The 27,545-nt window shown below is 39.5% G+C and overlaps 1 protein-coding gene across 1 annotated transcript; it reads left to right on the top strand.

Moving 5' to 3' along the window:
* On the top strand, positions 1-27,545 carry LOC139456468 (steroid 17-alpha-hydroxylase/17,20 lyase-like). The gene is made up of 11 exons (XM_071238199.1): positions 1-73; positions 2,985-3,202; positions 3,783-3,860; positions 6,236-6,334; positions 6,833-6,926; positions 19,416-19,571; positions 20,525-20,733; positions 21,084-21,212; positions 22,180-22,284; positions 24,867-25,001; positions 25,746-27,545. The coding sequence occupies exons 2-11, from the start codon at positions 3,001-3,003 to the stop codon at positions 26,090-26,092; spliced, it is 1,554 nt and encodes a 517-aa protein (XP_071094300.1). The 5' UTR covers positions 1-73; positions 2,985-3,000; the 3' UTR covers positions 26,093-27,545.

Raw genomic sequence — 27,545 nt, 5'->3', positions numbered from 1 at the left:
CAGTGGTTTATTGTTTATACCCTCTACACAGCCCCACAATCAGCATACAACGGACCGCCTCACCAGTATACAGGTAGAAGGAAATGTTTACTTTAATAATGCTTCTGTCATTATGTCTAATACTCACTGTTTATTGATTCTAACATAGTGCTAGTAAACACAGGATAGTGGAAACTTTTGTTATTGTGTTCACTCAAGCGGCGTATTTGTAAGTCTGAGCTGACTTGTACTTCAAACACACCAGGGCATCGGCAGGCAGCGCTGAGGTAGGGGTAACTATATCGCCGTTACGTCGACTTTGAACCCAATATCACAATGTTTACATGTGTCTAACTAATTATATATAACTGCCCTAGAGACTGTTCCCTATGCTTCTCTAAGACCTGAACAGTTCACATACCACAATACATCGATAAACCCGGCGCTCTATGATATAGATACTGTCTACAATAATAGAACAATTGTACACTCCCTGCACTCTGCTATTACTATTATTTCAATCGTGGTTGTACTGATAACCGAATGTACAACATTGAGTCTTGCGCAGTACTTAAGATCGAAATTGCTCAACAGTTGACCGGTATGACCTATATCTGCCTCGATGTGAACAGCAGTCACGTAAGTGAATGTCGGGGGTGAAATACTGTCCGTATGGTTGACGGATTCTCTCTCGCTGGTGGGAGATTGTGCGGTCGCATGAGATGGTACTAGTCCTTCTGTACGTGATTTATTGTCTAAGTGTGAGAGCATGTCCAGTTTGCAGACAATCTTCCTTCCCGAATACATTTTGTTTCAGTGCATCCGATCTGCATTGTCAATGTTAAGTCTCAGTACATGCGTACACCAAGTTTTCATCGAGGTTTTCAGAATGCAGTGACAGTACGCAGGCACATTGGGAGCATTTGCAACACACTCTCAAACACTGAATTAACTGTTAATAAATACAATGAGTGTAGACATTTGAGTTAGTATAAAAACGGCAATGAAAATGTTTTTGGTGGAAATGTTTGAAAATGTTACTGGGTCATATTATATGATGCAAAGAAGCACATGATACAAATAGATATTAAATAACTACTGTCTTATATAACATGGCGTCAGGTAATCAGTATCTGAATTTTATTACGAAAATGTCACTATGTCAGCAAAAAGAAACAAAATGTACAGTAAAGTACGGTTATAACGAACTCAAAGGGACTGCTAACTTTATTTCGTTATAGCCGTAGTTCGTTATAACCGAAGTTTACTTATTTCGTTAAGAAATTGTTACGGGATGCATCTTTTAAAATCATTTTATATAATAGAAAGATAATGTAGTTGTGCCTTTACAGTCGGATATGTCGTAATAGATATATGATTCCGTAGCACTTGATTGATTAACCATGCAAATTTTGTTGCGTGTTTGTCCGCATTAACCAGTTAGGCCACGACCCACTTACTGACTAACTGTCTGATAATACAATGGACTGGGCTTGTGTATTTGCGCTGATCAATGTCACTGACTTCGTGTGGTTGTCTTCAGTGCTTTTGTGTTAATGATTAAAAAAGCAGCCCGTGAAGTTATTATTGTCGACGTATTTATTTATAAGATTTGTTTATGATTTCAAATGCTTTTTTGCGTTTATGGCGCAGTAACCGTAAACCCCGGTGTGGATATATTAATTATATGTAAGTACTTTAGATAGATGTATTATTGTATGGTTAAATTAGTATATTAAGCTTGGCGGGTTGTTTTTAGATACTGTCAGGTAATACTATGGGAACAGGTTAAGAAAAGCGTGACTGAGTACGGCTGATAGCTGGGGTAACAATAGGGAGGTCAGGGGTAGCTTGCTTGTACTTTGGGGTCAGTTTAAATAGCGGGGCAGGGTAATAATAATGAGCCAGAATCAGTATGTTCATTTAAGGGATGGACTGACATTGTGCGAGATTCCTACTCTGGTTTGCGTAAGTTTTTAAATATATTTGTTTCCTGTAGAATTGTATTTTTGAGAATAGAATTGTAAGTCACGCCTGGTTTTCAAATGTAATTATATACATATCTTGATTGCAATATCGACAAGCCACTGTAACAACAACAAGAACCTAAAACAACATATGATTAAAGTATAAACCGTTCCACTCAGTAAATTGTAAATCGGAGTATTGATGTATTGTTGTATGTATTGTCAGGTATTGACACATAGCTAAGTGACTCTAGCTGCTTATATTATATTGTAGTGTCCCGGAACTGGCCGGTTATCCTTATAATCAAGTACGTAGGAGGAAAGCAGTACCTCCGATAGTAAGCAGGGGGACAGACGAACCTCCAAAATTACGTAAGGAGAGAAGTATCTCCGTTGCACTGCATATCATACACAGCCGTGGCATCCAAGTAACACAGGCGCCCTGAACCCCATGGGGAAATCATCGCCTGGGTGTAAAGATCACCATTCTCTATTACGAGGAAGTATCCTCTTGTGAACTGATCAGTGACATCAGAAATCCTTGAGTTTATGTATATCACTGATGGGAAAGTGACAGCGGAGTGGCTTTGTTGTTTGTTTTTGTATATATGTACATCCATGAGGTTATTAATGTGTATTAGTTGTGTTATTATTAAACATGTCTATAGTGTTGTGTTAGTATTGTTAGAAGTGGACTATTTGTATTGTAGTATCGTGATAGTTGTATTGTTAGTAGTAAGATATTAGTATTCGTAGTAGATATTCGTATTGTTAGTAGTAGGACATTCGTAATAGAAGTAGAATATGTTCAGCTAGTTTAGTTAATTGTGTTAGTTAATTTGGAATTAGTTTGCATTTAAGTATTGTTATTGGGATTTAAAGTAAACTTAAGGAAGGAAATAAATCTTTATTAAAACTTAATTTGAGTTTGTGGTTGATTCAAAACGCGACAGTGTGCTCATCGGGGTTTTTTTCCGTTTATACCTCCATAAACGCAAAACATTGCTGACGTCAGTTCTTAAATGTCCTGCCTTACAGGTAGAAGACGCTGGACATGGAGTTGCTACAGAGGCTGCCTTACCTGGAGCAGCTACTGGACTGGATCAAGGGGTGCGAGGAATGGTTGCCTACCAGCCTCACCGGCCGGGCTGTTCTAGTGGGGTCAGGCGTCGGAGTAGTCGTTTATCTGATCACCAAGAAGACGTACAAGCTACCCCCTGGGCCCCAAGGATGGCCGTTGCTTGGGAACCTTCTAGGTGATGATATGCCACGTTGTACCATTTCTAAGCATTTAATAATAGTGAGTGAGTGAGTCAGAATAAGGGTGTGTGAGTGCGTCTGAGTGAGTTAGCTTTGAATGTAATGATAAAAAGAATATCAATCGCTTCCTACGTATTTTCCGGGCACAAAATATAAAGTCTATCTTAGAAAAAGTTATAGCGTTTCACTTAACTTACCTTTACGTGTGTGTGAAGGGTGATATTAATGAAAGAGGACACATTCCGATTGTCTTGCACGCCTGGTGTCATCACTAATTGATAGTTATTCATTAACACATGTTTTTGGCATAGTCGGAATCGTACAATGGACTGTGCTGTCAGCAGAGATGACCAATAGATAAGTCATGCTCGTGGAAATAGACAGTTAAACAATATACATATATCAGTTTGAAGTGGTAACATTTATTTCAGTATGTGTTTGCTGTAAATGTTATAACACTTGTACTGACTGTCATTTTAGAAACACAATTTCGTATGGACATAATTAGCATTAGCCAGGGACAAAAGTTGTCCCCGCTGAGAACATGTTTTTAAAAGAATGTATTAAAACCACCAGATTTCCGGAACGCAACTATCTACGAGAAGATAACGGAGTGGACAGCAGAGTATGGTCCTGTTGTGAGGTTTAATATGGGTAAGTAAACATTTACCTGTCACTTATACTTGTCGGGTGGTGGTTACGTTTTGCTCGTCACGACGAAAGGCCGATTCCCCACAAGAGTACAATATGTGAAGCCCATTTCAGGTGTCCCCCGCCGTGATGTTGATGCGATATTGCGAAGTGGGACAAAAACATCCTCATTCACTCACTCACTGACACTTATCCACGCTTGAAAACTTAAATATGTCATCAGCTATAAACGCTAACTTGAATACATGCCACTGTTGTATAGATAACAACATCTTTATACTTTGTTACGACGGGTCAGGGCTGCTGATGAAAGGGCAAGAAGTTGCCCTCGGTGAGTGAGTGAGTTGGGTTTAATACCGCTTTTAACAGTAATCCAGTTATATCACGGCGAGTTTACCACTTCGGTGAAACCCACGAGCACGGGTATGGTGCTGACAAACCTAGAAATGTAATCGGGTGAACCGAAATTCGAACCCACAATGACAGGTTGCTGGCGTGCCAAAGGGACACAACTCTGCACAGGAAATTGCGGCTCCTTAGACGACTGGGCCACTCGTGCACCCATGTAGCCCTCAGAGGGAAAGGGTCAAGAAGTAGAGAACCTCAGACTGAAAGGGGCAAGAAATAGACCTGAAACGTCGGCACAAAGACTCAAGAAGCTGTTATCCATGCACAGTGTCAGTATTCATGTTGTTCCAGCTTCTAAATAGCTATCAAAACCTACATCTTGTATTATATCTTCATGTCATTCATGTTTGTTTGTTGTTTATCGTCACATTCAGCAATAGTCCAGCTAAATGACGAGGTTTTCATTGTGACATATACCCTGGACCTATGTTGAAACATAGCTTCGTTTAGAGCCTGATTCGAATGACCTGTCAAATCAAATGACATGATGAGCGAGACAAAGTTATGAGAGAAATGGAGTTTGTCATGTCACTTCCGATAGGAATCTGTGGTGGTCAACGTATAGATAGAATGGAATTATATAACACTGTATAATCGAGAACTCGAAACTCAGAATCAACAGAATATGAAGAAGCTGTAGTGAAGAGTACAATTCGTATGTACCGATACAATATCGTATATCATACATCGTAACATATCGGAGAAGTCAATCCTATTCAATTCTCAACAGGAGGCTCAGAATATAAAAAAAAATAACAACGCTGAGTGAGTGAGAGAGTTATAATTTTACATCGCATCGGCAATATTGCAGCCATATCGCGATGAGAACAAATTGATTATATTAAAATTTCTGTAGTCAAAGGACAGTAAAACAGTAAGGTAATTATCACAGTGGAGACATAAAACTTACCTGAGCAATAGTAAAACAAAGACGTTTTCAATACAGTTATTAGAAAGTAAAACCTGGCTAGAGAGCACTGGCGACTAAAGCTAGACCACCTAACTGGGAACAACGCTGAGCAGTATGTATGGATGGTAACAGATATATGCCTAGTTTCCCGTATGGAAAAACACGCTTATTCAATTTTTTCTTACAAATACTGTTGCATGGTGTATTTGGTATTTTGTTCGGGGGAATATTTTGTGTGCTTCTTTGACCAACCTAAAAAGAATATATACGAGCGTCATTATTAACGGATCACCTCGGCATCTAGGTTGTCTAACATGAACTTCGAACAAGCGTCAATTGCTCTGTTTGTTTGTTTGTTTGTTTGTTTGTGTGTTTGTTTGTTTGTTTGTTTGTTTGTTTGTTTGTGTGTTTGTTTGTTTGTTTGTTTGTTTGTTTGTTTGTTTGTTGTTTAACGTCACACTCTATAATATTTTAGCTATATGACGACGGTCTGTAAGTAATCGAGTCTGGACCAGACAATCCAGGGATTGATATCATGATCATCGATCAACGCAATTGGGATACGATGACATGCATCAACCAAGTCAGCGAGCCTGACCACCCGATCCCGTTAGTCACCTCTTACGACAAGCATAGTCGCCTTTCACGGCAAGCATGGGTTCCTGAAGACCTTTTCTACCCCGGATTTTCACGGGTCCAATTGGTCTGAGTGTGTTGACCATGTGATGAGAGTTGAACAACGTGTTGTTTTTGCCTGTATCACACTTATTAAATAATTGTAGGAAACTGGTAACATGGACATGGACTATTAAAAACAATGAAAAATGAAGGTCTTGGAAAAAGCTACACAAAACACACGCCTGACCAGTGAATTGAAAATGCGATGGGTTTTTCATACTTTTATATATTATCTGTGTGACTCATCAATAAAGACGCTGAGTATATATGCATATAACAGCAACAATATATCGAGTGTTAACACATTACTTAAATGTAAGGATTAATTTGAAATTTATCAGTGGAATATGTTGTATAATAATCAAAAGTATTCTCATTACAGGACCAATGACAATGGTAGCTCTCAACAATATAGACGTTGTGATGGAGGCACTGGTTAAACGACAGGCGGACTTTGCAGGGCGGCCCCAGTCTTACACATGTAATACTGAGCGGATTAACCGTTACTATTTCACACTCAACGATATCATAAACGTTATGCTTCATTTTGCCTTTATAATATTATCGTTTATCAAGTTGGTTTTATCAATCTGCACATCTGGACGTTTTGGCTTCATCACACACTGTCCATACCGTCTGTACATCCATGCTGACTCAACAAGAACATTTCATGCAAGAAATAACCTGCTGATTTTATCCTTTGTTTTATTCAAATTTCGCAATTTTATCGTGTATCATAATACATGGGGGTACTACTACACTTCCAGTCATGGTACAAAGCGATAGAGAAATAGCTAAAACCCATCAGTTGAATGACCAATTTATTTCATAAATGACACGAGGTGTGCCTACGTCAATTGTACGTACATGAATATGTTTTCGATTAAATGCCGATCATTTGGCACATGTATCATGAATCAGGAAAAGAATAAATGCGAAATTGTACACACACTTACATGTATATGATGTTTCTTACCAGCACAACTCCTCAGCGACGGAGGTAGGAGTATCGCCTTCGGAGACTACAGCCCTACTTGGAAACTACACAGGAAGCTGGCTTCAAAAGCATTGAAGTGAGCTATTTGATATAAGAGAGATACTCACATCATGTATCAATTCGCAGACTTGCTAAATTATTGCTGATAATATTGAGGTGTGTTGCCATTCATGGCTTTAGTGAGCAAATTCAGATTTCAAAAATGACCCAAAAATGTCTAACAATTTATCATGTTTATTATAATTAACATGAATAATTCACTGCAAACACGAAAACGTCGTTTTTTTCCGTATATGGTCATTGGACGGAAAAACGACGTTATTTGGACGTTTTCAAACCATCGTTTTTCCGTCCAAATAACGTCGTTATTTGACATCGGAATTTACTGGGAGAGGACGATAGCAATAAGCTCCTCCCTTTCTTGATTGACATTGTCAATCAAGCAACAGCGTCTACCGGTATTTCTACTTCTCAGTTTTCATTGGTCAGTCCCCGCGTGTTAGATTACAGGCCCGCGTTTGACGCTGCACTCGAAGCGCCTAGCGGAAGTACTGAAATCAATCGTTCTGCGCATGCGGATTACTTAATGCCTTGACCAAATTTTCCGTTCTGTGCATGCGCGATTTCGCGTATTGTTTCCTAGATTTAATGTCACCACTATTTGACAATGGTTCATAAACACAGACACGTGAAGATTCGGAATCGTAACGAGTAACTCCATTTAAATTGAAGAGTATCCCCAGTGATATGGGAGATTCCAAGATGAAACTATTCTATGGCTATCTAGGCTGCCACCCAAACCGATCTAAACGGGACCCGATAGCTTATTGTATGCTATATAGTCATATGGAAGTGGACAAGAACTATACATTGTATTCCGGCCGATTGTTCTTGCATTTACTTATAAGTCAGGAAAATGGACTTAAAAGGGGAGTTGGTGAATGTAATTATTTTAATTATTAAATGTTGCCTATACACTAATCTGGACGAACTTCTCATTGTTCTGTTTATGTCATCCTATATACTATTAGTATGTTACCGTTCTAACGTCAACCTCTCACATAACATTGTATTGTTCATAGTATCAAAGTTTAATCAACAGTATCAAGAGCAGCGATTTAAACCACTGAAACACCCAAACACAAGGACCACCTCCGTGGTCTAGAGGTAGAGCGTCCGCCCGGAGAGCGGAAGGTCCAGGGTTCGATCCCGGGCCGCGTCATACAATAAGACGTTAAAAGATTGTACTTGTTGTTACCCTGTCTGGCGCTCGGCATTAAGGGGCTAAAACAAGGACTGGTCGGCTCGGAGTCAGTATACTGTGTCTGAGTAGGGTATTCATGTTAAACTGCGGCATGGTATCTCAGTGAGCTAGCACTATAAATCGGCATCAGTCCAGACTAGTACAAGCAGCCACACACACACATACACGTGCATGCACGTCGCTATATAAGTGCAATAATCTTGGACGCGACGTTAAACCCACTTTCACCTCACCTCACACCAAACACAAGGCTGTTATCAAGCACTAGTGCAGACGTGATGCATCGTAAAAACTGTATCGTGATGTCTTCAGAAATACAATTATACTACGAGATAGTACGGCTAACGCTGACTCACCGGTGAAACAATGACAATATCGCTAATACAGATATAACGTATTTGAATGTTAATACTAAAGACAAACGATCATTATTTTTGCAGTGACGATATAACACGTATACACGTTTATTGTTAACTTTCATCAGTTTTGCTCTTCATTTTAATAACTTTGTTTTCACATATATATGTAGCAATACCCGACAAGCATGTCATATATAATTAAGGGGCAGTTTTCAACCTTGTACTGACTTACTCTGGTGTTAATAAGCGAAGTTTATTGGCTTGTGTGTAAAACCCCGTTTTTCTGGTAATCCTATTATTACTTAGTTTATTTCTATCTAATGACACCCTGTACTCTGGATCATGGCTCCGTGACTATCAATAACAATTAAGATGAACATTCAGTTCAAGTAAATGAATGAGTTTGTTTTGACGCTACAGTCAGTCAAAAAACCAATGCTGTGAGGTTTGATAACACACTTCTACCAGGTCGAACATCGTGGATCCTCATTTTCTGCCTAAAGAGAATCATAGTTCATATGCTAATCCATCTGCGAATACCCTCCCACTCAAGATGACCTTACTTGTTGCTATATCTATCATCTATCCCCCCAATCTCACCCCCCCCCCCCCCCCCCCGCACGCACGCACGCACGCAAACACGCACAAACGCACACACGCACACGCACACACACAAACAACTGACCTAAGTAACCTGGACAGGAAATACTGCTGATAGCCTCTGGTCAACTCAGCCGCGCCACCGCAGAATGTTCGTCCAACTCTGCAGGGGGCATTCTCAGTGGCTTCAAACGCGCTGAAATGTTTTCGCCTTGCATCCAAGATGGTGGACAAGTGAAATCGTATGAAATTTGGTTATTATGTCCTATCTCTATTTTGATTACCCAATAAAGTCAATTCATAGTTACACGGTTGTGAAGAAGCTTACAACTTTATAAGACTTATTCATCTCATTCCAAAAAAGCTACTCGCGCTCACATAAAGTTGTAGTTATTATGTCACTGTTTTATTTCTTTAAAAATATATTACATGTTCAACAATAACAATTAAGATGAACATTCAATTTCCGATATAAGTAAATGAATAAGTGTGTTTTACGCCACAATCAGTCAAAGACCAACGTTGTCCGGTCTGATGACACACAATCTACCAGGTAACACATTGTGTACACCCTATCCCAGTTGAAGTCTCCACTGTGGGTATTCCTGGGGACGAAAAGGCCCCATGTACCTAGGAATTTCATCAATACATTCATGCGCGGCATTCTCTGCCTAAAGAAGATCATATAGTTAACATGCTAATCCAACTCGAACTACCATCCCGCTCAAGATGAATGTTTTATGTAACATCCAACAGGCCCACTTTTACGCACGCACGCGCACACACATATTTTGATTTACCAATCCCTGAATTGAGAAGACGTGTGTTACGAAGCTCCTCCAAGTCATCATCAATATCCGTATATGTCTGTGATATCATTACCCATCCAAAGCCGAATATACCTTTATTGTGTTTTCTTGACAACAAATGTTATAATTGGGATAACACTTTCTGAGTAAAGTACAGATTCTCGTACTTTCTTGGGTTGAGTCCCGTCCGGGATTTGAACCAACACTGTGAGTGAGGCACCCAATCGCCGGAACACAAAGTTGGCGATCTAACCCAGCCACCGAACCAAAAATGTTAGTCCAGATGACGTATACTTTGTGTACTCCTCTGACAAGAGAAAAATGGCACGGCTTCTATGACCAAAAACTTTGAACCAACAATGCCTTTAAGAAAGTGGTCAACAGTAACACACATTATATTTGGATACCACTTTCTCAGTAAACTACACATTTTTAGGGTGGAGATAATAGACGTTGATGGTTGATTATCAATGGACAAATTAAAGCCAAAACTTAACTTATGAATGATTGGTAATGGGAAATGGACAATGGGCAAACGGGAGGCGGGGTAATCAGCGCCATGCCAGTTATCTGTTGGCTTCCCTTGTTGCGTTCCCTTCTTTGCTATCTTTTTACTTTTGTTGTTCTTACAGGTACAAATATATGTTCTCTGCCTCATAGCATTTAATAATATGCACCTGATGAAGGAGAAAGACATATATTCCGAAACGCAGCGTTCCTCCGTTGACATCCATAAACATTTTTCCTTGTGTGTATCAGTTCTTAATGCCCTTCAAATACTCAACCAGCTTTGTTTTTAAATGTGGTGATATTTGCGTAGAATATAATATGGTCATGCCTATATACATTTGGGTCTTTGTCTACATAAGCATTTAGACATACAATTTAAAGTAAGGACATTGCTAATTCTGCAGGCATGAAGTACACGTCATAGCAAGCTGTGATCTTTATTCATACTTTAGATATTCGTAATGGAGATCTGTAACTGAAGTTTACCGCAATCTTCCGCAACTCTCACCTCCTGACCAGTTGAACGTCTTAGTGCATTCAGATGCCATTGTAAAATTCCAGGCTGCCCCTTTTTCTGTGATGTTTTGACGGATGAAATCTATCGCGTTATAATAATCTCTCTTTGCTGATATATAATATGTACATGTTGTAAAATATTTACGATATTTTAAACTTGTAATTCGATGCATATGCAATGCAATGTGAACATAAGTGCGGATGCACGAAGGCGGTTATAGTCATAGTTATACTGCGATGGATGTAGGGGAATGGTAGGGGGGTGTATGTATGTATGTATGAAAGCACGAATACCGATACATGAGGGCGGATATAGTTATAGTTCGATGGATGTTGGGGAATGGTGGGAGGATGGATTATGTATGAAAGCATGCGCATGGATCCATGATGGCTGACGTAGACATAATGCTGGGGAAAGAAGAAAGTTGTTTGTGTGTGTGTGTGTGTGTGTGTGTGTGCGTGCGTGCGTGCGTGCGTGCGTGCGTGCATGCGTGCATGCGTTGTGATACGAGGGTTGGCGAACATGTTGTCAGATGATTGTGTGAGTAAGTTAGGTGGTTGAGGATGTGGCAGGTATGAGTGTTGGTACATGCAGACTTGGGGTTGGGGGACTGGGTGTGCCTGTACTGAGGTTTTTTGTTTCACTAACTTATAGTGTTTTCTTTCACTCAAATACTGTTTTACGCATTTTAATGACTGAAACTGTAGTGACTCAAAGGACATACTGGCCGGGCATTCAACATATTTACCCCAACTACATACGTAGCCATTTTTATGGTGTACAAATCTTCTTCTACCTCACACACACACACACACACACACACACACACACACACACACACACACACACACACACACACACACACACACACACGCATTAATTGTTTTATTAAATGTATCTTCGAGAGTCAGTAAGAAACTAGAAATAACTGCCTTTGTTCTGTAAACCTCACCAAGTTTCAGCTTTCGCCTCTTCCTTTGTGGACTGAGGTTTCACATTTGTAAAATGATCTCTCTTATCTGTCTGTACCATCAACTTAACTGCCCTCACCCCCTGCAGTTTTCCCGTCCCATATTGCCAAGCAGGTGACCCACAAGGAGGAATACCGCCCTCCCTCAGTCCAGTGATACTGTGCCTAGCACAATATGTTGGGGATACGTAGCCTTGCTGTGGGCAAACATTTTGTAACAATTTGGCAAACTTTGATATGTAAACAGCAAATATTATTCAGTTTTATTTCAACAAAAACGGAAAAAATCGGATCCTACTTATTTTGTGGATACCATAACAATAAATCAAGCCAATAGATCGTTTGAGCTGGCATGAATATAAAAAAATAATTAGCAAGTCAATAGTCATAATTCCCTCTGTTGGTCCCACGTGAAATGTTCTTCATGAATAGAATAGATGGCTGATAGACGTTCGACCGAATAATATCATTTGCTAACTTCAACTGTTCATTTCATTTCCATGAATGTATGTTACATAGTTCATATGTTCATGGGCTTCTTCACTGAATGTATAGTGTGGAGGACTACTTCACTTGAGGATAAGTAACATAAATAATGATGATAATTATGATAGTATTGCCATTATTATTCCTTCAGATTATTAAAAAAAAAGTTATTATGTTTTCATAGAGAGAGAGAGGTATGGAGATTGTGAGATTATTTTTAGCATCGGAATTGTTAACATAATTCTTAAAGATATTATGTTTTGTTTGTTTGTTGTTAAACCAACTGCACCATTGCGACAACACCAGGAGCATGTTTCATGATTCATCATAATAAATGATATCATTGGATGCTCGCAAAAACGCGAGCTCATTCCGATCCACTAGTGGCACCCGCCACAAACACATCCAAAGGCAAGCCAATTGTTCACCCGAAAAGGCAGAGAATTGCATCTGACATCATTTTTGTCATTGATACGTCAAACCTGGAAATGCCGTCAACACGTCCAACACAAAGCCCAAGCCAGGACCCAAATCCTTCAAACCCGGCCAAAGTTCTGTTAATTACATACATTTCCCCCTAACCTTAAATAATCTATACTAGTTCTGAAGTAAATCGTATTTACCCGTATGAATCGTCTTATGTTATTTATTGCCGATAAACAGAATATGGACACTTTCTGAAAGCAGTGTGTGATAAGTCACGCACCAAACCTATACTCTCGATATACATGCTGCTCTTACTTAAAAAAGAATATTGGGTTAACAAGATACGTATATTAAAGTACCATGCTTTCCTGATGTGCTCTCATTCTAATTTGAAATAATGGCATAAATAGCTACCACTCATCTTTCAATATTTTTCAAGGTTGGGTTAATCACGAACATATTTGAATATGTACAACATCTATACTTACTTATCTTTATACTTAAAGGCATCAGGTTTGTCTGTCATAAGACCCCGAAACAAATATGTCCAACACAGCCCAATATTTGGCTCTTGGCTCCTTGTTCTTATATTTTATAAGAATTGTTTAAACAACTGTTTTTTTCTTTAAAATATGTTCATTTCAGAAATTAGATGTTATTCTAGCATCAGGTCTGTGGTACGTTTACTGCATCAGCATTACATTAAAACGATATTACATTATATAAATCCACACAGAGGAAATGCTTAACATTTATCTTTTAAGGAAGAGTGCAGGACGACTTGCTTTATACATATAAATGTGGACATATATGTATGGACATTTGGATGATACAGATATACCTCCTTAAAGATAGTGTTCGTTGATGACTGTAGAAAATGGAATAATTATGTGAGTAATCGGGTTAATACCACGTTCAGCAATATTTAGCCATATTGCGATATTGGTTTCCAACATACAAGACGGACCATGAAATTTTGACTTGAATTTGGACCTGGCTTTCTGGTGTGATGTAACACCCCAGAATCTCCGGTAGAAAAAGGGCTCAAAGCACGAATTAAGATCACGAGATGATACTGATGTATGCATCTGGACATATATTTGCGTAGTATTACTACCTTAATTCATCAGTATATATGTATTTTGCATAAAAGGATATTATAGGATCGACGCTGACATGCGCATATAACCTATTCACCAGTGCTGTAATATTTCATTTCTTCTGACACATATCGACCCGAGAAATTATATTTAAATTTAAAAGGAGCCCAAGTGGGATAGAAATTTGAGTCTGAACCTGTTGAACAAGGCTTGTTTCATTTTGGGCTATAGCATTGCCGCAAGGCCTGGGCGGAAGGGAACACTTGTTTGCACCCATCAGATACCAAACACAACTTCTCTCTCCAAACGAAAACAAAATACGAAAAATGTCGGAAGTGTATCCTTCTAATTTTCTATTTAGATACATGTTTTAACTTTAAAGTAATTATATGTATCTCATGTATTATTAGTATCTGTGATGCTGGTACCGTTTTGTTGCCATTGTGTAGCTTTTGTGGAGTTATTATGAATATCAAATACATGCCTTGAAATATGGACTTGTGAAAGAACTCATCATTGAATCATTTGCATTTAAATTAATGCATATACCATTAACTTGGCGTGTATGGACATATTATCCATCTACTTATACACACTTATTATGGACATATACAGAATTTCATTGTACTTTATTATTTAAAATAATACCCGTGAAGATCCGGGTTAGAATAGGAATTCAACAACCCATGCTTGTACGAAGGCGACTTGGCTCGCTGACTTGGTTGATGCATGTCATCGTATCCCAAAATGCGTAGATCGGTGCTCTTGATGATAATGACTAAATTGTTTGGTCCAGACTGGATTATTTACGAACCACCGTCATATAGCTGGTATATTGCTGAGTGCGGCGTTAAACAACAAACAATCAAACAAAATCTATATAAATATTAAACACCTTCCAACAATGAGAAATTAAACTTATATTTTCTAAATATTCTGTTATATTTATAACATAATTTGATTCATAATTTAATTATTGCGATGCTTTCTTCCCGGTCATTCAATGTGCATGTTCATTTTTCATAAATGGCTACGTTAGTGCGTTGTCTAGATCTCTCGTTACCTATTCACAAGAATAGATTAAAATAATTTGTTTTACTATCATATTTCTGTTTATCTAATTCATAATACGAAATTGTTAATTCATTTATAATAGTATAGATCATATTCGTGTATATCACTATCTGATGCTAAGGTTTTATTTCAGAAAATATAATTAATTCAAAATGTAGAAAGATACACAATTTGCCATTATTTGACTTTTAAACTGTACAAAGTATGATATAATGATCAAAATGCCTGTAACGGGTAGTATTTAAGAAAGAAATATTTGTCGAGAAGTCCCATTTTTCAGATATGCCCTTCAGTAGTATTATTACATATCTCCAGAGAGAGGTTTACATTGTAGTTCTCATTATTTGTGGATAATTCAAAAAGCAACATAGAAAATATATATGCTACCATGACGAAAGAATACAGAGTATACATAACTCGCAATTCTATATATTCAGCAAACAGCCCAAAACCGAAACTCCACAACATATCCGATTACACTGATTAAGGCTGTCCCAGTTCTCCATGCGATACCGACGCCCGTTCGTCTCCCAGACCATACAGAATAATACATTTAAAAGGAATCCAGCTCAAGTCTAGAACGATTTGGCAAGCCTAGATTGCCTTAATTCTATTCATGAAAGTAAGCATTAATAAAAAAATATTGTTCTTGTCTGCTTCAGATTATATTTTGTAGATACTTATATAACTAGGAAAATTGTACTGACACCGGCGCTGTCCCCTATTGAAGCTATCCACAAGAATTTCGAATTGCCGCCCATTGTTCGATGTCAATACATCGATGACAAGTGAGGATATCATAAAGTAATCGTTGATGCCGCGCTACACTTTGATAAAAATTATAATCAAGTTGACTGGTGTGTACATTACTACAGTGAACATGTACATGATCATGCCCTAATAATCAAATGCCGTAATGTCAAATACTAATTTATTATTGTGTGATGAATTTAACTGGATCAGTGGTAACATGTGATATTAATAATCCATCAATTTCTTTCCTGGTTGGTCCATCCATGTCTACAAAATGAACATAATACAATTCAAATGGAGCCTAGAACAATTCTTAGTTTCAGGCTAGGGCTGTGGAAATCTAGACTTTCCCAATCATTATAGACTTGAGTTGGTCTCATGTTTTACATTATTCTCTTGGGTCAACGTCACAGCTCATACCATACACTAACAAGACCAGCTTGCCCCCCGCCGGAGCTCCCGGATTTTGGTTATATCATCTAACATGGCCAACTCTGCTCTTAAGTAAACAAGAACCTAATCAGCGAGGGGTCCTTTATCATTCCTATGTGGCTGCTTATAAAGACCTGGTTAATAATATATTTTCTGCTGAATATTCGAAACAAATAGAGTGAGTTGGTACTACATGTACATATGTATACGGTTCTATTTTAAATGACTGCAGCGCTCCATTATGAAAACAATTTGTTTTAACGCCGCTCTCAGCAGTATTCCAGTGATATATGACGGCGGTCTGTTGTATATGAAATATATGCAAATTGAATCTTGAATCTTGAAAGTTGCAAATAAGTATTACATGCAGTATACAGTATATCAACTGCAATATACTGTATACATCAGTATACAGTGTGTCGCGAGCTCTGCGCGGGGCTGGAGCACACATTTCCTACACCTCTCCCTTCGGCAAACACATCACGAGGGTTGCAACGAGGTCACAGGTCAGGCGTGCACTCGTCAGTTGTCTAATACGGTAAAGAGATCTTCCGGAAGACCACTGCACTGGAGGTATGTGGATTATTGAGGAGGTACTACGTGTTTGGAACTGGGAGTTGAACACTAATCACTTTTAGAGAAGAGCTCACAATAAAACGTTATGGACTCGCGGACGGACTTGTGTTTTCATTTCAAGACGTACATTTATCAGGTTGAACTTCCTAACTGTAACAATAACTGAACTTTACGCCTTTTATACACATTTGTGATGGGGCGACAATGCGACAACGAGACATATTTTGACCTTGAAAATGTCGCGTTACGGCATCGTCGCCCTTTTGTAAAATAAAGAAAAGGATTATCAAAGAGCGACAATGCGAACACGCGACAATGCGACAAATGGCCAATTGTCGCGCTTTTGTTAATTTTGACACGTTTTGCTTGTTTTTGTAAAGGCGTCAATGCGACAACGAGACAATGTCCCTTCCATAGTAATCCGTGCAAATAAAACTGACATGCCAGTTAAAAGATAGAGTGTTGCAGCTTCTGATTTCATAGATCTTCAAGAAGGGTTATCAATAATGGGATGGGTGATGAGTTCAACTGCATACGCTGTGATTAACAATAATGCTCCGAGTCAATACATTTTGTCAAATGTATGACATGTATTACGTGAATGAACATATTGTTTATACTCGTCCATGTTTTTGACGGACAAAATAATTTACATGCATAAAACTGAGGACGGGCATCATTATGTGTTTCCGTGCTTTGTTCAGGTGAACAATTGACTTGTCCTTGCATGTGTTTGTGACGGGTGCCACTTGTGTGGCAGGATACGCTCACCTTTTCCCGAACACCCATTGGATGACCTGAACCACTTCGGATTTTTATCCCACATCAGTCTGATACACCATGATATAACTGAAATACTGAAATACTTTACAGTTGAAAATGATGTTTAATGCGATTACCGTAGTGTGTTACTGCAACTGTTCATATTTTGTGCAGTGATGTTATGTAATATGTAAAAGAAAGCATATTCAATTATCCAATTGATTTGAATAGAATAAACTTGCGTCAGTGTATTTTATTAACGCACCAAATCGTAATTTAAACACATAAAATAACAGATCACGCATGGTGCCTTGACTTACTACTAGATTTAATGGGCCACCCCGGAATAAAATAGTTCCCCCCAAAGCGAGGAACATATGTTTTAGTATGTTTACAAGACATATATTCCAAACAATATCCTCATTAGATTAGAAGATCGTTTACAGAATTACCTCAGTAAGTCAATTACAATGACAGAGCGTCGTAATACATTTACATCAAGTACAATACGTCAAAATGGCCGACACGATAAACGTAACGGGAGATATTTTCGAAGTTGTTAATTAACCTGTGGCTATTTCAAGCCTTTGGCATCACTGATCAATTGGCCGATCATTGAAAGGTGATTGTGAAGATGTGTGAAATAGATACTAAGGTAAATTCATAGATTTCTGTAAATTGTCACTGCGACAGTTTGGATTTTTTTTCGTATTTTTTCTCTCTGGGATGGATTGTAGCTAGGGTATCCTTAAATGGGCTTGCAACCACGCTTCTGTATGAATTCGTACCAGGGAATTCCAAGGGTTTTCCCCAGGAATGTTGAAGTAGTCAGTGTTTACGCCTTTTCAAGAATACAGTCACGTGAAGAACGTCATGTGACCGACCTCGCGTCCAAGTCGTATATCTTGTAAACTTCACATTAAAAACTTAGTTATTGTTATAACCAAATGAAACACAACCCATTATCCGATAGGGGTAACTGTACATAGCCGTTACCACAATAAACTTAGTAACATTGTTTGGTTTGACTTCTTGGCGCGTGTCTGAATTCCATTAACATGTAACATATCCTAAAACTAGCTTATCAGCAAATCTCGCTGCACTGCGCGCGACAGATACTAGAGCAAGGCATGCCAAAAATACGAAACCTAAAGCTTCCGAAAGGAAGCCTTGGACATCACGTGCGTCGGGGGACCAGCGCCATCTGATTGGCCGTTAACAGTTGTACAAGGCGGAGCAAAAAGCATCGTTTTTCCGTCCATTTTACGCTTGAAAAACTCGACCCTTTTCTGGACACTTTCTAGACGCTGACCAATTAATCAATTTTAATGAATTTTTAGTCGTTTTTCCGTCCAATGACCATATACGGAAAAAAACGACGTTTTCGTGTTTGCAGTGATTACGGCAGTATGAACTTTTAGCTTTGAATTAAGAAGAAGATATTTTGTCGTCTTAATTCTTTGCTAGTTAATGAGAAAAAACTCCTCCTAGACAAATGACATACGAGATTTGTAAGGGAATTCTGATAAGGAACCAGCAAATACGAAATATATCTTTACTCTTGAAAGCCAGCATTTGATTCTCAAATGTATGAAGGAGGTTGGACAGCATAAAAAGGATGTTGAATATGTGGCTGAATAATATGGCTTGTTTTAAAATCTAAATTGTGAGCAATGTGTATTGCCAACTTGCCTTTTATTGTGGTTGATGTCAAGATATGTTTTACTTACAATGTACGTCAATCGATGTTGTTTTATTGTGAACCTGTGATTATTTACCCACTGATTGTTTTACTGTCTATGATTTGAATGTACATGCACAATTTGTTCTAATCGCTCTATGCCTGAGATATTGCCGATTCAACTTTAAATTTGCATTTTAAATCATTCGCTCCTATCATGTCAAGATGTTCTCTCTCCTTGCACAGACACTACATGACAGGCACCCGCCTAGACCAGGGGATAGAGCGCTCCCTCACTAAAGGGATACAGCTGATACAGGAGATGGAGGGGCCATTCAATCCTCATCACGTTGTCTCCCTCATTGTGTTCAACATCATCAACAATATCTGCTTCAGTGTCACGTGAGTGGAACATTATCCATATATCTAACATTGAATCCTCTGGTAATAATGGCATTAAATAAAGTCCTCAACACAGATGCAACAGGCTGGAATGTCTCATGCAAGGATCTACAGAATAGCTACTAAGTTAAGGTAACTTGTTCTTGAGTGAGTGCGTGAATGAGTTGGGTTTAACGCCGTTTTGAACAGCATTCCAGGTAGATCACGGGGTGTCAGCTTAATGTGGGAGGAGACCTGTTCTGAATACCTCTACCCAGATTATGTTTCTCGCTGTCCTTTTCACAAGCATTAGAAGGGAAAATCAACCATGTCTAGATATGACAGAGGGGAATGTATGATGTGATACTGTAAGTTGTTATTGTAATATATTAATGTATTTTCCTTCCTCCAGCATGAAGGAGTGGGGACGCACAATTTTATAAACACAGAGTTGCATGTCTTATGCACGCTAGAAACCTGGTTTGTAAGCACCATACCCTGTGTTTTACCAAAGTGATAAATCTGGGTCCTGAATCACTTCGAGCATTCCTCCTTCACGAATCTCATAGGCAGTTAAATACCTGAAATACTTCTCAAGGCGGCGTTAAACAAGACTCACACGTTCGGTTGCTCTTCTGACATGATAGGGTAGCCCTGTCTTTAACATATTCACACCGTTTGGGTGGCCCAATCGTCTGAGGTGTCGCAATTCGCTGTGCAGAGTTGGGCTCGCCAGAAACCTATGATCGTAGATTCGAAAACTAGATCGCCCCGGTTATATTTCTAGGTTTGTCAGCATCATACCCGTGCTCGTGGGTTTCACCAAAGTGGTACAAGTCTGAGACCTGCATCACGTCGGGCTTTCCTCACACATTAATCTGACATGCCGTGATATAACTGAAATGCTGTTCAAAGCAGCGTTCAACCCAACTCACTCACTCACTCACTCACCTGAACCTAACCCACACTTTCAGATGCGACGTTGACGACAACTACTTCAAAGAGATGTTGCGCATTTTAGACTCCTTCCTGGACGACCTCGGCAACGGCTTTCTTGAGGATATAATCCCCCCTCTTCGTCTCTTCCACACCAAGAAGCTGAAAACTGTAATAAAAGTCTTGGAGGAGTTCTTTGATAACTTGAATAAAGAAATTGACAAGCACCGACAGACCATATCTAAAGGTGCATAATGTTGATCGGCCTTTTTGTTCCGTTTAGGGTAATTCTAATAATACAAAAGTTCCCACAAATTGTACACATCACAACATGCTTCTAAATATCATTTGCTTCCGCAATTAGATATGTTCTTGTTCTAGTGCAACTGAGTGTACCTTGCATTCCATAGAAGTTAGGCTGTGACAGAGAACATGTTGGTTATGCTAACTGGAGCTGATAGCTGTAATTTGGACCCAGATCGTAGACTGCCTGTTGGTTCATTCACTGTCATGCAAAAACTGTGCCCTGCACATGGCTATATAGGAACAGTATTAACGCCTATGTCAATCGCTGTGTTCATTATGTTCTCATAACAGATAACATCCGTGATTTCTGTGATGCCCTGTTACTGGCTCAAGAAGAGGCCCGTGACGAGGAGGACCCGGAAGTGATGTCACAGATGAGTGACCGCCATATCACTCAGACTCTCTCTGACATATTTTCTGGTATATATTTCAAACTTCAGTTCAACATTTTGTTACTGTTAAGTCGTTCCCATGTGAGTCTGTACATGTACGGATAGGAATACAGTTACAGTTTAACAGAACTTTTTTGTATCGGACAGGAAACTTTTGGCACCTCCTCCCGAAAGACATGGTTTAACCTTGTTATGACCTTCATTGTCCGTAGGAGAATGTTATGTTGGCGAGGAGTTTTCGTTTCCAATATTTTCACGAATGAGTTATTTTTATTCCAAAATCATCCCACACCCCACACCTCAGAATAAAAATGATCCCTATCAGTTTGGATAAACTGCGTTGGCCCTGTTGGTGACGCCTATGCTCATATTCGATTCCCCTAATGTTTAAAACTGTGGTACCCATTATTTGTGTCCCATGTCGTCATCTGCAGAGACAGGAGGTAGCTAAAAAGTGATGTAAACTTATACTTTATGTCTCAGTGTAACGTACTTGTGACTCTCCATCAGTAAAATCTGGCAGAATAGACAACTAGATACAGTGTCGGACACTGAAAATAATTACCTATATTTACAATTTGTGGTGGTGGGAGTGCCACAAATCTCAAATGTGGATTCGAGCTATGTTTGGCTATAATTATTTTGATGAATTTAAGCTCCTTATTCATTTCCTTTAATGAGTGAGTGAGTGAGTGAGCTTTTAACATTATTCCAGTTATATCACGGCGTGTCAGCTTAATGTGGGAGGAAAGCCCGAAGTGATGCAGGTCTCAGACGTTTACCACTTCAGTGAAACCCACGAGCACGGGTATGGTGCTGACAAACCTAGAAACATAATCGGAGCGAACCGGGATTCGAACCCACAATCATAGGTGTCTGGCGTGCCCAAGGGACGCAACTCTGCACAGCGAATCGCGGCGCCTTAGACGACTGGGCCACCCGTGCCCCCTTTCCTTTAATGATATACTAAAAGTGATTGTACTGTATCCCTGCAGCTGGGATGGACACCTCTCGCTTTACGCTGCTGTGGACGCTACTGGAACTGGCTCAGCACCCTGACATCCAGGACAAGCTTCACACGGAGGTCGACCGTGCACTGGGTAAGTTCATACCCTGATATTATACGGTACGGTGACGAAAAGTTATATGTTCATACGCTGATATTGTAATAGGTGGTATTATGATATGGTGTATTCTACCATGACTATTGATGAATGCTTGATTCTGATTGCTTAAAGGGAGAAGGCCTTTTCACACAAAAATGTGCGTATGAATACATCGATAGCCTACATATCGGTGCATAAAAATAGCCGCCGATCGATCACCCCCATAGGAACTGTAAAACGTATCGATATTTCCTCTATTACACGCTTGGTCTCTAATACAAGCCAGGTTTCTGATGCATGCCACGCCCATGGCTTTCGCGAAATTAACTGACGGCCTAGCGTCTTATAGAGGAAATGCGGTAGTTTGATATCGGATGTTTTTGGCGACGATATGTTGTTCTAGGCCGTAATCTTGATGAGATTACACTTAAGGCTTTACGAAGGCATATCTTTTGCATACAAATGAATCTTTTGATCGTCATTGAAACAAACGACAATGAAAGTAAAATATACATTATAAAAATGTGTTTGAAGAAACTATATTCATGACAACATGATGTTCACTACCATTTTTGAGTTCGATTTTCATTGCCAACTCCGTCAACCACCACCGTAAGGATTTGGCAAGAGGGGATTTGAATATCCATCAGAAAACACTCGATCGTCCCTTCGAAAGGCCACGAAAACAACGTCCCGACATCACTAATTAAGTCACAGCTTCTAATACTTGATGAAATTCATTTCAGAACACGCACAATTAAGAAAATCATTCACGAACCACTGTTTCTGGGCAACAATTGTATCTTTGCTTTCACACGCTGGCTTTGAATCCGTGAAATCTTGAAATTGACAGGTCAAATCATGCAGTTTCCTCGGGTCAATATACCCGGCTCGTCTGCAGCCTAAAACGCGGCAGTTCACTCATACTCACTTCCATTGGTAATTATATTGTACCCGCATACTCACTCCCAGTAACGCCACAGGTTAATGTGGAACCACGTCATAGATCAGGGTTGTCATCTTGCTTCGTGTGTTAGGTAAACAACAACTTTGGCAGCCACTGACAGTTGTGAGGTGTGAGTAACCGTGATGTAGGTCAAGTTCTGCCACGTCCAAGTTCGGGGTGGAGAGGCTTTTATTTTGATTTTTTATTATTTACGCGGGGTAATTGCTAACTAACCATAACACTTACACATGTAAAATAAATAGTAGAATATTAATTCATAAAGTTTGTTGTTGAAATATATTCGTTTAGCATTTTTTTTACATAGTTGTACAACCTGTCACCCCGACAATGGAAATGGCATGTTCGATTTCCAAGAAATTATTTCTCTCACTGATTTCCAAGAAATGACTTGGCTAATGCAAACAGTGCGCAGTTTGCGATGAAATTAAAACATCTATCTATGGACGTTTGGAGGGTTATTTGTCAACTTCTTTTTGAAAAACTATGTGTTTTGAACACTTATTTTAATCTATTCAAGACTATGGGATTTTTAATCTTGAACTTTAGTAATATTTGTTGCATATATAACTACCTGTGACCACTTTTCGTAATGTTCTATGATTGAGGACTTTTGTACCCTGTGTTGTTACGCGTTGTAAGAGAGCACCGTTTTCAAAGCGTTGTTGCCGTCATGGTAAAATGGAGATAAATCTGTGTTTCGAAAGCGTTTGGTTCCAAATTAAAATAGGGGCGGTCGGGTAGCCTAGTGGTTAAAGCGTTCGCTCGTCACGCCGAAGACACGGGTTCGATTCCCGACATGGGTACAATGTGTGAAGCCCATTTCTGGTGTCCCCCGCCGTGATATTGCTGGAATATTGCTAAAAGCGGCGTAAAACCATACTCACTCACTCACTCACTCCAAATTAAAATAGGAGGTATCTACTTTATAGTGGGACTACATCAAATTTCAAAACACAGTAGGTTTCTCTCCTAAATTATGACACTTTGATACGTGTATTGGCTGATGTTATGATACGTTGTCATGATACGTTCATATGAGTGAGTGAGTGAGTCAGCTTAATGTGGGAGGACTGCCCGAAGTGATGCAGGTCTCAGACGTTTACCACTTTGGTGAAACCCACGAGCCCGGGTATGGTGCTGACAAACCTAGAAACATAATCGTGGCGAACCGGGATTCGAACCCACATGCATAGGTTCCTGGCGTGCCCAAGGGACACAACTCTGTATAGCGAATTGCGGGACCTTAGACGACAAGGCCACCCGTGTTCAGCGGCCATGTTTACTGTTAATGTAAAGGCCGCATGATGGTCGGGAGAGTACATAAGACAAAATACGTTCTGTCACTTACACGAACCACTTTGACGTAAAAAGGGTCATCGTCGACGTAGTTGTGGTGATGCGAAGGCATCTCATAGGTTCTTCCTGTCTGACCACGTCGTCCACGTTGTACCTATGTACCAATACGTACGGAAGATCTAGTGACGTGTTACGTAGTTATGGTTACAACTGGGGATCAAAGGTCCTGCTGTTGTTGAAAGCACGAGCAAGTTTTGGCTTGAGTTTATCTTTAGTTTATTCTCATGAGTAATATAGAATTATGAATGTCCAGGTTCCAGTCGTTTCCCCAGTGTATCAGACAGGAGTAGTCTCCCTTACACTGACGCTGTGCTTCACGAGAGTATGAGGTTACACACCGTGGTGCCAAGCGGACTTCCCCACAAAACACTGTGTGACACGAAAGTCGGTAAGTCACGGATGTCCACTGGTCGATAGGCAGAGTATCTATTTTTAGAATCTAGATGATTATTTTCTAACTTTTCAATTGAACAAAGAAGGACGTTGACAATTTATTAACAGGTTTTGTATGAAAGTATTATTAATAGTGTTTAAAGTGTTACAACAGTTTAACCACATGCGGATAAGACTTTAATCTATAAAAAAAACATTATCGTTGTATTTGTTATAATTAGTTAGCTGTTGTTTTATGGATGAACGACTGCCTTTATATATTCCCTCGATATCAAACATGAAGCGACATTCTACACGAGTAAACATTCACGTCATAGTTTAAAAAACGATATGGCGCCGCTCTCATTCACGTTTTCATCGTGAGGCATACGTGACCTGTCATTAACTTGGAATTATTTCACTTTTTGTTTGCTATATTACGCGGAATATTTGACAGTTTGATTTTTTATTAGTTCGTGAATCGAGTTCGAGTTGCACAGTGAAAACAAAATCATATACCAGCAGACATCTTAAAGAGATCCCGTCAACAACAGACGACTGTCTGCACTAAGATGATCGTTTGATATTCTAGGGTTGGGAGGGGGTGGTTTGGTGGGTGTGGAGGGTAGTGGGTGGGTGTAATTCAAAATAGTTATTATTACCATTTAGTTTCTTTTTTAGGACAGGACAAGTTATAAATTACTAACGTTATTGTCGGTTATCAGTGCATATGAATGTATTTCAAACATGACGTTTTCAGGTGGCTATGACATTCCCAAAGGAACCACCGTCGTTATCAACCACTACGCTCTGCATAAGGACGCAGAACAGTGGCGGGACCCGCAAGTATACAATCCAGACCGGTTCCTTGACCATGATGGCAAGATGGCTGCCAAACCAGAGAGCTGGCTTCCGTTCTCCGCTGGAAGGAGAGTGTGTCTCGGAGAGAGCGTGGCCAAGCCGGAACTGCATCTTCTGCTGGCTGGAATCATGAGGCATTTCAAAGTGTCCCTCCCACCTGGAGCTAAGGTGAACCTTGAGCCTGGTGGATCATCTTTCGCAAACGTACCACAACATTATGAACTCAATTTTGAATCGAGACTTTAGCTCAGATTTTATACTGGGATAAAACAACAAGAACAAGAATCTATTGTACATATGATTAGCAAATAGTTGTTTTCTATGATGGTATGGCTGTTCTTAATATAAGTGTTCAAGGCATTTTAATGTGAGTAAATGTTCCCTCACAATCTCGCCTGGATAGATTAGTGAAGGCAGTTTGTGTTGCTGTAAGCAATATTCAAGCTTCATCAACTTAGGCTGATAAAACTGATTCGTGGCCAGACAGAACATCAGATCCTCATTAGACGGTACATAGGGTGTTCTCTGACCCTGGGTACTTATTCTGTCCAGGAAAACACACAGGGCTACAGTTGAGGCGAAATAAAAGAAACACATAAACGACAATTAGGGTCCATTTTATCAAAAATGCGAAAATCCAACCTGTAAAATAGATGATCTCTCGACTGTTGACTGGCACACATTTGATTATTTTAATTATAGACATTCTACGATATTCTAGGAACCACAGGGATCGCTTGTCTAACTTTTGTTCAACGTATTCAAGATGTATAACTGACAACTGATGAAGAATCTGATGGATTGGAACATTCGAAAGGATGAAAATATATATCCAAATGCCTTTATTAACATGTTAAAAGTTCACGATGATAATCGAAATAACGAATGTTTTTCACATGTAGGATTGCTGCTCTTCACTGCACGATTTCCATGTGAATGGCTAGTTCAGGATTGTAGAAACATTGATCACTTCACACATACTTTAAAATACACTTTCAGTGGTCCATTCCTATAATATCCATCACTAGGTCGCCTTTAACGCCCTATGTCAACGTTTCTGGCGTTGACGTTTTCAATAGACATAAACATACAGCAGTGGGTCCAGACAATACGTAACTCAACATTTCTCTCAAATTACTGATCATTTAGGGAGCACGGGTGGCCCAGTCGTCTAAGGCGCCGCGTGCAGAGTTGCGTCCCTCGGGCACGCCAGAAACCTATGATTTTGGGTTCGAATCCCGGTTCGCCCCGATTATGTTTCTAGGTTTGTCAGCACCATACCCGGCTCGTGGGTTTCACCGAAGTGGTAAACGTCTTCTGAGACCTACACCACTTTGGGCTTTCCTCCCACATTAAGCTGACACGCCGCGATATAACTGGAACAGTGTAAAAAGCGGCGGTAAACCAAACTCACTCATTCACCCACTCACTGATCATTTAAAGTCAGCATTAGAACCTGAACTACGTGGATGTTGTAATGAAAGATGTGGTGGGAATATTAGCCATATTTCGTTTTCATTATCGCAGTGTAAATTTTCAGAACCCACGTTATTGTAAAACCTTGTCCCACATGATCAGACACTTTGTGAACATTGTAACTTAAATGCTTTATTTAATTTTAATATGCTTGTTCCATATTTCCGATAATATTGTTACCATTTTTCGTCACGGTCCAAATGTCAAGCTTCGATTAGTATAA

This window comes from Haliotis cracherodii, unplaced genomic scaffold (assembly GCF_022045235.1).
Source record: "Haliotis cracherodii isolate W230 unplaced genomic scaffold, xgHalCrac1.p SCAF_11, whole genome shotgun sequence".
Taxonomy (NCBI): Eukaryota; Metazoa; Mollusca; class Gastropoda; order Lepetellida; family Haliotidae; genus Haliotis; species Haliotis cracherodii.
Note: the sequence above shows the minus strand (reverse complement) of the source record. Positions and strands in the feature narration are given on the sequence as shown.

Coding starts and splice junctions, on each gene's coding strand:
- LOC139456468 (XM_071238199.1), top strand. CDS start 3,001: ATGGAGTTGCTACAGAGGCTGCCTTACCTGGAGCAGCTACTGGACTGG. Junction 6,927..19,415: donor CTGGCTTCAAAAGCATTGAA/GTGAGCTATTTG, acceptor CTCCTTGCACAG/ACACTACATGACAGGCACCC. Junction 21,213..22,179: donor TCTCTCTGACATATTTTCTG/GTATATATTTCA, acceptor GTATCCCTGCAG/CTGGGATGGACACCTCTCGC.